This window comes from Pygocentrus nattereri, chromosome 19 (assembly GCF_015220715.1).
Source record: "Pygocentrus nattereri isolate fPygNat1 chromosome 19, fPygNat1.pri, whole genome shotgun sequence".
Taxonomy (NCBI): domain Eukaryota; kingdom Metazoa; phylum Chordata; class Actinopteri; order Characiformes; family Serrasalmidae; genus Pygocentrus; species Pygocentrus nattereri.
In genome coordinates this window covers 5876170-5889549 of record NC_051229.1, presented here as the reverse complement: position 1 = coordinate 5889549, position 13380 = coordinate 5876170, and the positions used below count along the sequence as shown (strand labels likewise).

Sequence of the window (13380 nt, the reverse complement as noted above, 5' to 3'; positions counted from 1 at the left end):
TCTGCATGTATTATAACAGCATGGCTCTTTATTAAAAAGTATAGGTGTCAAAATGTTGCAGTTTGTGGGGGTTAACCTGGTCGTCCAGGGAGTCCTCGCGGTCCAGGTACACCTTTGCGGCCAGGATTATAGTTCGGTTCTCCAGTCTCACCTATAATGAGACAAAACAGTTAAAAGCAATCTGCATCTTTATCCTCGACATATCAGCATATGTTTTCACAATGACTGCTGAAAATTACTGAATGTCCCCACATTAAAACAACCAAACTATAAATGAAACTTTAAAACTAGAGAACAATGAACTGACACCATAACAACTGTGTGTAACTGTGGGAGTTTTAAGAACATTCTCCTCCATTCACACTGTTCCCCAGTGTTCTCCATGTCCACTCTGTTCTACAATGTTCTTCACATTCACATTGTTCTACAGTGTTCTCCATATCCACTCTGTTCCACAATGTTCTCCACATCAACACTGTTCTACAATGTTCTCCACATCCACATTGTTCTACCATGTTCTCCACATCCACAGTTCTATAATGTTCTCCACATCCACAGTTCTATAATGTTCTCCACATTCACACTGTTCTACAATGTTCTCCACATTCCCGCTGTCCTTCTTATTCACTGTGCTCTTGAATATATCTTTATTTACATTGTTCTGGAATGTCTTTTCTCATCCACAATGTTCTAGAACGTTCTCCATTATTTACACTTATGACCTCCACAACCACACTCTTCCACAATATTCTACCATTCACACTAGAGTGATCTCCACAGTCACAATGTTCTAGAATGTTCCTCTTTTGTAACTTCATTTACACTAATTTATAGTATCTAGAATGTTGGGTGGTGGGTGAAAAATTTTGGGTTGTTGTGTTCCAGACTTTAGAAGGAGCTTTAAAAGCATTTTTTTAGTATGTGAGTTATGTAAAAGCAGTTGCTCACCGTGTAACCCAGGAGGTCCAAGTGGCCCAGGGTCCCCTCTCACCCCAAAACTGCCCTGTCCACCAACAGGTCCCTGTGCAAAGTAAGCAAGTATCGCAGGCAGGCTTTTATATAAATAACTGCATCAAAATTGCAGATCAATTACACAAATCTATACCTCATTATCAGATCAGATTGATATGGATCGCTGATGCTCAACATAAAACTACTTGGCTTAGATCGCAGGACTAAAGACTAGACTGGGACATGCCTGACTTTAAGACACTACATATTTGTTTTTAGTCCTTGCAGATTATGATTTTTTTTAGATTGATTTGCATGCTGACGTTCTATTAAAAGACAGGTTTACCAAGAGAGACGCTGGAAGACTTTCACCTGAAATGAGTTCATGAAGCCAGTCTGGTTATAAAAATGATAACAGGACATCAGAGCCAGAATTACTCTTTTAGTACTTTTACTTTATACTTAAGTACATTTTAAGGTAAATACTTTAGTACTTTTACTCAAGTGGAGGTTTAAAAGGAAGAACTTTTACTGGAGTAATATTTTACCTTGGATAGCTATACTTTAACTCAAGTACATGATCTGTATACTTTGTCCAGCTCTGATTAACATTCTATGTCTTTTGGGCATTTATCTTTCATAAATAGTCATAATTCCTTTTACTGTTAAGCTTTATCACCTGTAAGTAAAGCACCCAGAGCTGCCACTGGTATGAAATGTGTTCCACACATAAATATATTATTATTATTACTATTATTAACTGTCCACTCTGATTGACCTAAACCTCCATAGAATAGAGCAGACCAGTACAGACTCAGCAAGTCTGAGAACTGGAGCTAAAATCTGGGTAAAAATCATCTAGTTCAAGAACAATTTACCTGTTCCCCCAAGGTTCCATGGTCTCCCCTTACTCCAATATGACCTGGAGGGCCTGGCAGCCCCCTGTCCCCCTTGTCTCCTTTATATCCTGGCAGGGGTGGCCCTGGAGGGCCCCTGGAGCCCTGTGGCCCTGTGAATAAAATGTAAATTACTGTGTTTTGGTAACTTGTACATTGAAAAAAAAACACAATTCTTTCAATTTACATGATTAAAACATGTGAATTGGTTTGCCCACAAATACAAGACATTACGTCAGTGAACTTGCTGACTTTCAACTTATGTGCTTTGGCAAGAATCATGCTGAATCAACACATTTTCCTGATATGCAACTGATCGACACATTTAAAACGGTTTACTTTTTTTTCAGCGTACTGCGTGGCAAGGTAAACAAACTGAGGTCCTAGAAAGACATTATTTTGTTACACTGTATGCTTTTATATAGATGGGATAACAACAAGTTCTTCTTGGCTCTTGACCTCCTCACCTGGATCTCCTGGTCTGCCCAGAAGTCCAGGTTCTCCTTTCCTCCCACTGAAACATTCTCCCGCAGCACCAGGGTAACCACGTACACCAGGAGGTCCTGGAGGCCCAGGGAATCCTTTACTTCCTGGAGGTCCAACAGGTCCATAACCTGGAGTACCAGGAGGTCCCTGATCTCCTTTAGGCCCTGATGATGTGATACATTACAAATAAACCTAATATTCTGACATCACAGACAGAAGCACATTCCACCGAAGCCATTGCTGAGGACAAAGTGCTGTGATTTGATGTTAAGTATGTCTCAAACTACAGCACAGGAACTCCATTACTACTGTTGCAAGTACAGCAAAATAAAAGTAACAGTTTCAGCCTATACAGGTTAATACATGTAACAAGAATCCAGTGGTGGACAGTAACTAAGTAAGTAAATGTAATCCGTTACTGTACTTAAGTTGTTTTTTTTGGTGTATCTGTATTTTACTGCCCCGGTTGGGTGACCAGGGTCCTCTCTGTGTGGAGTTTGCATGTTCTACCTGTGTCTGCGTGGGTTTCCTCCGGGTACTCCGGTTTCCTCCCAAAGTCCAATTCAGGTTAATTGGACGTGCTACACTGCCCCTAGGTGTGTGCGAATGTGTGTGTTTGTCTGTCTGCCCTGCGAAGGACTGGTGAGCTGTCCAGAGTGTATCCTGCCTTCCACCGAATGACCACTGGGATAGGCTCCAGCACCCAAGCAGCTTAGAAAATGTGTGTGTGTGTGCGTGTATGCATGTGTGTGTGTGCATTTTACTAAAGTTTTTCCATTTTCTGCGATTTTTTTCCTTTCACTCCACTACATTTCAGAGTCTAATATCCGACTTTTTCCTCCGCTACATTTTGAGAAATCTGTGGTTCCTTTTGGTTTCTGTGTGTATAAAAACGTAACATGTCAAAACGAAAGAAGCGCAAAGCCAGAGCACCAATCAGGGCCCAGCGGTCACTTTGTTTAGAGCTGGTTTTGACCTGTTGGTCATACCGACCCAGTGCAGCACGCGGTTCAACGTCAGCGCAGCAGCGTAAAACTTTGGGAGAGTCTGTTCAACATAAATGATGAACTAACCTAACTTTGTGTAAATAGAGCACAATATAGAAATATGTCCACATATGCAGTCGAGACTGACGCGGCTTTTTTCTGAATTTCTACAAACACCATTTCATTTTATAGTAAATGAGTTTGGGCTGGTTTATGTTTATGAACAGACGCCTACAGATCAACATAGTAAAGGAGCTCATCTGTGATCCTGAGTTTAAAGCCAGTTTTTATTCAACTTAAACTTGGAACTAAGTTGTAAATAAATCTGAAACTGAAACTTTGCTTGTGTGTAAAAAGTGATTTCAGAGCCACTCGGTTCTCCCTGATGGAAACTGTTTACCTTCAGTGTTTTGTGCTTCTGATCATTTTAATAGACGTCAGCGTCACTAATTAATGACGTTCTATTAAAAGACTGGTTTACCAAGAGAGACGCTGGAGGACTTTCACCTGATATGAGTTCATGAAGCCAGTCTGGTTATAAAAATGATAACAGGACCAGATCAGAGCCAGAATTACTCTTTTAGTACTTTTACTTTATACTTAAGTACATTTGAAGGCAAATACTTTAGTACTTTTACTCAAGTGGAGGTCTAAAGGGAAGAACTTCCACTTTTACTGCAGTGATATTTTACCCTGGGCGTCTCTACTTTAACTCAAGTACATGATCTGTGTATTTGTGTTTGTCCATCACTGCAAGAATCCAAGACGAGAACAAAGGCAAATTCAAAAGTTTAGTGGAGACAAACATGCAGGATGCTGTAAGGCAAACCAGTCTTTAAAAATTTTTTTTTTTTTCAGATTTTTGACTATTTTACCTTCATCAAATTTACATATGAAAACTAAGATGGCACATGTAGGTTCACTGGTGGTTTTGGATAGTAAATAAAATGGCTATACTTGTGTTGTTTTTTTTCCTTTTTTTGCCGAGTTGAACAGCTGCCCATCCTGTGCATCCCCTTATGCCTTGATCAGGTGCCACTGCTCGCCAGCCTTAGGCTTGGCCACCACTGTGGCTGCTGCTGCTGCTGCATAATAATAAACTAATCAAAACCACTGCTTTTTTTTTTTTTTTCCCCATTTTGTACTATAAAACTCCACAGTAACAATGTTTGCTATCCGGCATCGACCAGAGGAGGATGGGTTCCACCTCTGAGTCTTGGTTCCTCTCAAGGTTTCTTCCTCTTTAGGAAGTTTTTCCCTGCCACTGTCGCTCATGGGGGCTCAAACCCGGACTTTTCTTTTCTTTTCTTTTCTTTCTGTAATACTGATTGTTCTGTAAAGCTGCTTTGTAACAACACCTGTAAAAAGCGCTATATGAATAAACTTTGCTTGCTTGTTGTAGTCTTGGTGACCTCCACTATCACCACCACTGTAAAGAAATCTAAGGCAGTAAGTTTCTCTACAGTGAATCATTTCACATCAGATCAATCTGAACGAGGTTGTTTATATCTCAAACACTGAATGATGCAGACATTTTGAAAAATCACCCCAATAATGCTGTCACAGACAAAATTCACAAACTAATCATGAAATGATTATTATTTCATCATGATTTAACATCAGTGAATCAACAGGGAGCTCACTTTATATTTTAGCTCACATACATTAACCTGGACCAGCCTTCAGGTCACTTACAGAGTGATCTGCCTAGAAAAGGCAAAGACTGTGTAATGGACAGAAAAATCTGGAGAATAAGCCATGAACTCTGCTTTATAGCTGTTTAGTATGTTTTTCTCCAGACAAAACTTTCAATATTTTGCCAAGTGCCTTTTAGATGTGAAGCTCCTCATGGAACTGCTTTGTATCTCACTCAGTCACTCACTCAGGCACATTTGGCAGGCTAAAAATTCTCCACAAATTAGCTTTTGATGCTTCGCACAGTTTACAGTGACCATATTTTTATGACAGTTGAGCCACAATATAATTCAACACCAATTTTTAAAGATGTGTGCTAAGTGAAGTATTATATGACATTTATATTTTAATAGAAATATATTATGATTGGTTACTTTCAATTGTAAACTATTTAAATTCCATGCATTTAATATGTACAAAACTATTAAATACAAAATTTTAAAAATCGATAGATAGATAGACCTCCATCAATCGTTCGATCTGTCTGTCTATCTGTCTGTCTGTCTGTCTCTCTGTCTATCTAAGAGTACTCTATACTAGCTGCACATCTATTGTAAAGTATATTTTCTATTATAAAAATGCAATTACTCACCTGGGTGTCCCTTGTCTCCTTTTCTGCCTGGAAAACCCCCTATAATCACTGAAAGGGACATAACACAGGCTTTTAACAGAGGATCATAAGAAATACATTAAACTTCTTGAAACTTTTAGTAATTTCCTTTTTTTATTTATACACTGAGATAACTCACTCGCTGCCAGGCCAGTGCAGATATTCAGATGGTTTAACCAGTTAATAATAATAACAATAGCAATGAAAGCAGACTTCTACCTGTGTCTCCCTTTGTTCCCGGTGGTCCAGGAACGCCATCCCTCCCTTGGTTGCCTTTCTCGCCTACAGGTCCTTGAAGACCAGGAGGACCAGGAGGCCCTGAGGCAGGAAGCAGAGCACATATCTCTTATTCAAATTTCCATACTGATAGTAGATTGATTGACATTCTACATTTTCTTTCCCCGTCAACTATTGTGTGGTTTTACAAAACAAAAGCAATTATTACAATTAAACAGGTGGTTTTTGTTACTGTGCCTTTAAGACAGAGAAATGTAAAATTACCTCTGATTGGCTGCCCTGTTAAAAAAGGCTGAAAACGTAGCAGTCAAAAAAAAGGATTCTGCTGCTTCTTTCAGATTTGTGATGCTTTGGAAGGCTGTAATGAGCCATTTGCTGTCTGCAGGAATAACACTCCCAATGGGAGGGGTCATACTAATGTGCTCATGGCTGTGACATCATAACTACTACAAACTCCAATTGGGCTGTTTTTGCAGCCTAGTTTCCATATGGCCGATACTGATCTGTACTGTGTGTTTTCCATTATGTGACCCCTTTAAAATGCCCAAAATACCTTTTAGGTGGATGAAGGTGTGTCAGCCGCATGAGGCCAACTTCAGGAAATTGATTTAGGTGGTAGATACAGATTACAAAACATTAAAAATAAATAAATAAATAAATACCATGTGGTCCTTGTAACCCTGTAACTCCAGGAGGCCCAGGAGGACCAAAAAAGCCTGGTAGACCAGGTGGGCCTGGGGGTCCTGAGGCAGAAATATAAGAGAAATAATGCAAGATAAAAGGTGAATCATACGAACTACAGTTGTCCTAACAAATTCATGCACTTCAAATGTCCACTACAACTAAATCAATTCACCTTGAAATCCAGGGGCTCCGATGTCTCCTGTATGTCCTCTTGGGCCATAGTTACCTGGTTGACCAGGAGGTCCAGTATTTCCCTTCTCTCCTTTATGTGCCATAGTACCTTTAATTCCAGGTTCTCCCTGTAATGATAGAAAAACACATGCACTCTCTAAACTACTACTGTAAAGACCTGTAGAACATGTATTGAATGGTGGTCCGCAAGTAAGTGAATGCAGGCCCATTACATGTGCTTGTTACATCCTACCTATAAAGAAATCTGATATATGGCCATATATGCACATGCATCATAAAGGGCACATACGTCTGAATATATGGTCATATATGTAAACACACTCTCCAAGCACTTTATTAGGAACACCTACTTGTATCTGCACTCATTGTCCATTTTATCAGCTCCACTTACTGTATAGCTGCACTTTGTAGTTCTACAGTTACAGACTGTAGTCCATCTGTTTCTCTGATACTTTGTTAGCCCCCTTTTACCCTGTTCTTCAGTGGTCAGGACCCCCACAGGACCACCACAGAGTAGGTACTATTTTGGTGGTGGATCATTCTCAGCACTGCAGTGACACTCACAAGTGGTGATGTGTTAGTGTGTGTTGTGCTGGTCTGAGTGGATCAGACACAGCAGGAGTTTTTAAACACTGTGTCCACTCACTGTCCACTCTATTAGACACTCCCACCTTGTCGGTCCACCTTGTAGATGTAAAGTCAGAGACAACAGCTCATCTGCTGCACAGTTTGTGTTGGTCATCCTCTAGTCCTTCATCAGTGGTCATAGGACGCTGCCCACAGGACGCTGTTGGCTGGATATTTTTGGTTGGTGGACTATTCTCAGTCTAGCAGTGACACTGAGGTGTTTAAAAACTCCAGCAGTACTGCTGTGTCTGTGTATAATATGACAACCCTGTGCTTGCTGTAAAAATGTGGACCAAAGTTATAGAAAATATGTTGTACCGTTTGCCCCCTTTGGCCAGGGGGACCCAAAGTGCCTGGACCTCGATCTCCTTTAATTCCCTTCACTCCTGGTGCACCAGGTTCTCCTGAAGGCCCTGGGATTCCAGGGAAACCTGTCTCTCCCTTAATACCCCGAAGACCTTATCAAAGAAGATACACTACCAGTTAATACAATGACTGTTAATGGACCCTGTAAGAAATGTTTAATTGATATATATATTTTTAAAGCGTACAGCTATGCAAATACATAATATGTCTGTATACACACCTGTCTCATTAATAATGTTTGTTTAATTCAATAATACAATATACACAAACACAATCCTCAATATTTAAGATTTATTACAAAGTTACTAAATTATTAATGGTAATAATCTATAAAATGGTAATAATCTATTTGCAGTCATTTCTTTCATCTGCCCAAAGGTTTGATCATCACTTTTCAAATATGAAGCAGAAAATGTAATTTTCTTATTATAACGTACATTTTTTTAGAATTCTCTACAGCTCTTTTCACAATTTCTTCATTTTCCACAGCGTCCAATAAATTATTTGAAATCTACGAAGCTGTAGACTAACTATGGAGCCCTGATGATGACATCCTGTATAAATGAAAATAATGCGTTGCCATGCCTTATTCACGCGTGGGAATGAGATCCTAACGTGTGGCCACAACTTAGTAAGGGAACAATGAGATAATTAAGAGGTGGCCATGATTTAGTAATGCATGGGAACAAGATCACAGCTTACTAAGTCGTGGCCACGTATTAGGATCTCGTTCCCACACTTTCCCACAAGTCGTAGCCACAACTTAATCATCTCATTCCCATGCCTTACTAAGTCGTGACTATGTATTAATGTTATTTATACAGGATGTCACCAGCAGGGCTTTGTACCTACCAGCATCATATCAGAATCATTTTATATGCATCTCCAACAAAATTGTTTTTATGTTCATGAAAATGGTTACCATCCATTTTTGAACAGTACTGTATGTGTGTGTGTGTGTGTACATGTTACTGTGCTCGTAAAAAGACTAACCTGGGAAGCCTATGTGTCCAGGATCTCCTCTAGGACCAGCTGAGCCTGGTGCTCCAGGAATGTGGCTGTCCACACCTCTATCACCAACAGGGCCTGGGAAACAAACACTCAAAACTGATGACCTCAGACAAACCAACAGTTTTGAACAGTAGCATGATGTTCCCTCACAAATAAAGCACATAAACATGCACACCTTGCTGTCCAGGCTGCCCAGGTGTCCCATCTCTTCCATCAGTTCCTCTAGATCCTGTAGGTCCTGGATCTCCTCTTTCACCATGTAAACCATCAGGGCCTATTAAAGGTCAATACAAAATAGCTTCTTACAATCAGCGACGTTCTGAGAACATACAGGCTTCCAAACAAGCATCACATGACTGAAATATATCTAAAAATGCATCTGTATTTCTTGTCTCTGTATTCCAACTCCACCCAATAGCTAGATACTACCAAGCTGGGAGGGTGAAGTCTTGCATGAGTTTCCTTTCAAGACACAACAAAGTCCACCACATATAATTACACTGCTGCAAACCCAACATCATTGGACAACTCAACAGGCTTGGAGAAGACCATGGGCATTAATATGGAGTTTTACAGAGGTGTTCAGTGGGTGAGGTCACAGCTTTATGCAGACCAGTGGAGTTCCTCCACACCAAACTCACTCATTAAACCATTTGTTTGTGGATCTCGCTTTGTGCACAGGGGCAAAGTCATGCTGGAACAGGAAAGGGTCTTCACCAAACTGTTATCTCAAAATTGAAACTTAAATGCTAAATATAACTTAACCTAAGGCTAAAATGTATTGCTATACTGTAGCATTAACATCATCCTTCACTGAATTTAAGAGGCCTAAACCCTGAAAAACAGCCTTAGCCCAAACCTCACTGTTAGCACTACGCATTCTGGTACATAGCTTTCTCCTTCCATCCGCCATTCTCAGCCTTGTGACTGAGTTGTTGATGCACCTAGACACATTCATTCTATAACAACTTGCAGTATTTGCAGTTGACCAGGGAAGCTCTAGCAGGGCAGAGATTCCACAAATTGACAAGTGGCAAAAGTGACATCCTATGACATCCACGTTTAAAGTCAAAGAAATTCAGTATGCTCCACTCTCCTGCCACTGCTTGTCTAAGCAGACTATATGGCTATGTATTTGATTGTATACACCTGTAAGCAATGTGTTTGGCTGATATATCTGAATTCAATGATTAAGAGGGGTGTCCACACACTTTTGGCCATATTGTGTAATCGACACTACTATGTTAATGTAACGAAAATTTAATCCAAGTCATTTTTTTTTAGCATTTTTAGCAGTCCATCCATCCTTAAATAGACAGAGACAAAACTCAAGATACAATTGGCAGAAGAGGCATTTAAGTGTTGGCCTGATTATCAGGAGATTGCGAGTAGCTTGATCCCTAAACATGCCAGTCATCTGTATCCTGGAGCCCAAGAGATAATCTCTTTCTAGGAGCACAGGATGGTCCTCCCTCTGCCCATCACTGAATGAAATGCCAGCCAACATGGACGTCTGTTAGCTGACGTGACAGAATTTCCAGTTAGTCTTCTCCAAGTTATGTTGTCCCATAATTATACATTACCAGCATGTGGAAATGGTGAGGTAGAGCTTTATGCATCTCAGAAAAAGTAGATGTCTGCCTTTACCCTACTTTGTAGCATCGTGTGATGGAGTACCAGTTGGTGGAACTGGACATTAATAAATTGGGGAAACAACTGGGCAAAATGTAACATCTCCTTATAGAATGGAACACAAATACTACTTAACCTGGTGGTCCAGGATCTCCTGGAGGTCCAGGTTCATTTCCTGAAGGACCTGGCAGCCCACTTTCTCCAATATCTCCAGGAACACCATGGGGACCTGTTGGCCCCTTCACTCCAGCCACACCCTGAGATCCTGTCACAAACAAATTAAACTCTGTAAAATGTGTTTGTATTTAAAGAATGCTATCACCAGAGGTGTGGACTCGAGTCATATGACTTGGACTCAAGTCCGACTCAAGTCACGAACCTGATGACTTTAGACTCGAGAAAATTGACTTGGGTCTCGACTTTTATTTCAACACCAGTGATTTGGACTCTGACTCGGATTTGAATGTCATGACTCGGAAAGAATCATCTGAGAGTCTGAGCTGATTTTTCACAGTCGATTATTTTTCATATGAATGAATTCGTTTCCTGCCGTAAATTGAACAAACAGCAATGTCATCAAATGTGTTTTACTGTGCTTACTCAAAGATTAGGACTATTGACTTGGGACTCGACTTGAGACTTGCCTGTACTGACTCTAGTCTTGAATCGAGGCTCGACTATCTCGACTTGGGACCTGACTCATGACTTGACTGTGAAGACTTGAGACCTACTTGTTACTTGCAACTTAGTGACTTGTTCCCACCTCTGGCTAGCACTAATACCCATTGGTCACAAGGAAACGGTGGCTGTAGAATAATGGAGAAGCTACTTTCCCTCCTCTGTCCAAAATTCTTCTGTTTATCAAATACACCATAAGATTCATTCATGTTTATGTTTTAAAACTTCAACCACCACCATCCAGAGTTCACACTGATAAAAATGCCTTTAAAATGTTCCAAAACCAGACAATACACATCGCCCACATTGCTGTTAAAACACTGTAAAGCTCACAGCTCTCATTGGACGATTATTCAATACAACTGTGCATATGGCCATTTGTATTAGTGCCCGACCTTTAGGTCCTGGGGGTCCAGGTGGTCCACTGGCACCACGTGGGCCACTAGGTGATGTCCCTGGTAATCCTGTGTCTCCAGGGGGTCCTGGAAGAATAAAACAAAAAAAAATTACAATCTCAAGACAAGTTCTGTCGAAAATGAAAGTATATGGTGTTTTGTTAAAAGTATGCAATTGCATGTTCCATCAGACATTACCTGGCAGTCCAGGAAGTCCAGGTGACCCTTTGAAACCCTGTTCTCCAGGAAGCCCAGGTGTTCCCTGCACTGAAGTTCCAGGTAGTCCATTATATCCAGCAGGACCAGGCAGACCAAAACCTGGGACACCAGGACTCCCCTGCATGCCTTTCAGTCCACTTAGCCCTAGAAAATGTGATAAATATCATATCCATTTCAAGCTGCATTAGTTTTACCTGGAGAGGTTCTGTAATTTAACTGATCTGTGATTTAAATCCAATATAAATCTTACAGTCTGACAATAATGAATGTGGACTGATTTAAATCCAGTAGGAATCTGCAGTGTGTGTAGATTTTACAGTCTGACAAAATAAGTGTGGAGTGAATGATCTTCTGGAATTGGCTGAACCAAAAGCTTCAAATTGACCTCATAACAAAGTCATAACAACATTTGCTCATACACATGGCAGCGTGTTGTTATTGTTATAGAGTGTGTCTCTGGTTCTCCTCCAGGAAAACTAATCCAGCTTAAATAGGGCTTAAAACAGATATTTTCTACAAAGATTAAAATTATGTTGGTAAGAAGCATGGACTAACCTTGGGGTCCTGGTTCCCCTAGGGGTCCTGGTAGACCTGCTGGACCTGTCGTTGCCCTGCAGTCACCTGGTGGGCCCGGTGGACCACGATCACCCACTGCACCTTTAGTTCCTGTTTCAGAATCACAAGGTATGTATGGTCACTAATCTAAAAATATGGACAAGGGGGCGGTCTTTAATTACGGAAAATAAGGGGAATTAAACATTTAACAGAATATGTGTGATAAACAGTTTGAATTGTTAAAAACACTTGTTGCTTGTTTACCTTTTGGGCCAAGTCCCCCTGGTCCTCCAGGTGGCCCAGGCAGTCCAGGGAAACCAGCAAGACCTGGGTCTCCTGGAGGACCTACAATACCTTGCTCTCCTGGAAGCCCTGAAGGACCTTCTGGTCCTGCTGGTCCATATCCAATTTCACCCTAGCAGAGATATGTTTTCATCATTGAATCTCAAATATTTTACAGTGGTGAATGGTGAATAGTCTAGTCCTCAATCCTGTATAGCTGAACAGTAGTAAATGCACAGTTGCACAAATTCGCTATAGTGGCATCACGCATGAAGTGATGTATGTTGCTAAAGCTTGAGGTGAGCAGTAAGATACTCCTTTACAGGTGTGATTATCCATTAACTTGTTTATTTACTCTACTCTTTAACAACATATCAAGATGCTGCTGACATCAGGATCAAATCTTTGTAGACACGATATTGGTCACACACATACCAGTTACCTCTATACATTTCTCTAAATATAAGAAATGTGCACCTCGCTGTATTTGTTCTGACCTTTGACCCTGGTACTCCTGGAGGTCCAATCGGTCCATGTTGCCCATTTAAGCCTATCCCAGGAACACCTGGAGGTCCAGGCTGACCCTTGTCACCTATGGGAATGCACATCACATATTTGCATATAGCAACTTTTATTCATTCAGTGCTGAACAAAAGTCAGAGACCACCCTTCATATTTTAAATTTCCAGTGAAAATGTCCATTAAAGGTGCAGCATAAGAGATTGATCCGATACACTTCTTGCCAACACTCCTCGTGGTCCGCTAGCTCTCCGTTCTGTGTGCACGCCGGTGTTCATACACAGCCCTGGATCCGTAAGTGGGAAGTAAACAAAATATCTCAGACCGAGCCTCACAACCCTATTCCAGTCAATCAGCAA

The 13380-nt window shown here is 40.8% G+C and overlaps 1 protein-coding gene across 1 annotated transcript in view; it reads right to left on the bottom strand.

The window, feature by feature from the left end:
• The window catches only part of LOC108436027 (collagen alpha-5(IV) chain-like), a 65420-nt gene that overhangs the window by 9162 nt on the left and 42878 nt on the right, over positions 1 to 13380 (bottom strand). Inside the window, exons 29-45 of the mRNA XM_037530860.1 lie at positions 13000 to 13094; positions 12485 to 12635; positions 12221 to 12331; positions 11645 to 11809; positions 11447 to 11533; positions 10510 to 10638; positions 8917 to 9015; positions 8724 to 8816; positions 7683 to 7822; positions 6718 to 6844; positions 6524 to 6604; positions 5844 to 5942; positions 5607 to 5654; positions 2315 to 2497; positions 1830 to 1960; positions 949 to 1021; positions 77 to 151 (exon numbers count right to left, since the gene is read on the bottom strand). Coding sequence (XP_037386757.1) covers positions 77 to 151; positions 949 to 1021; positions 1830 to 1960; positions 2315 to 2497; positions 5607 to 5654; positions 5844 to 5942; positions 6524 to 6604; positions 6718 to 6844; positions 7683 to 7822; positions 8724 to 8816; positions 8917 to 9015; positions 10510 to 10638; positions 11447 to 11533; positions 11645 to 11809; positions 12221 to 12331; positions 12485 to 12635; positions 13000 to 13094 — 1887 coding nt within the window. The remainder of the gene's footprint in view (positions 1 to 76; positions 152 to 948; positions 1022 to 1829; positions 1961 to 2314; positions 2498 to 5606; positions 5655 to 5843; positions 5943 to 6523; positions 6605 to 6717; positions 6845 to 7682; positions 7823 to 8723; positions 8817 to 8916; positions 9016 to 10509; positions 10639 to 11446; positions 11534 to 11644; positions 11810 to 12220; positions 12332 to 12484; positions 12636 to 12999; positions 13095 to 13380) is intronic.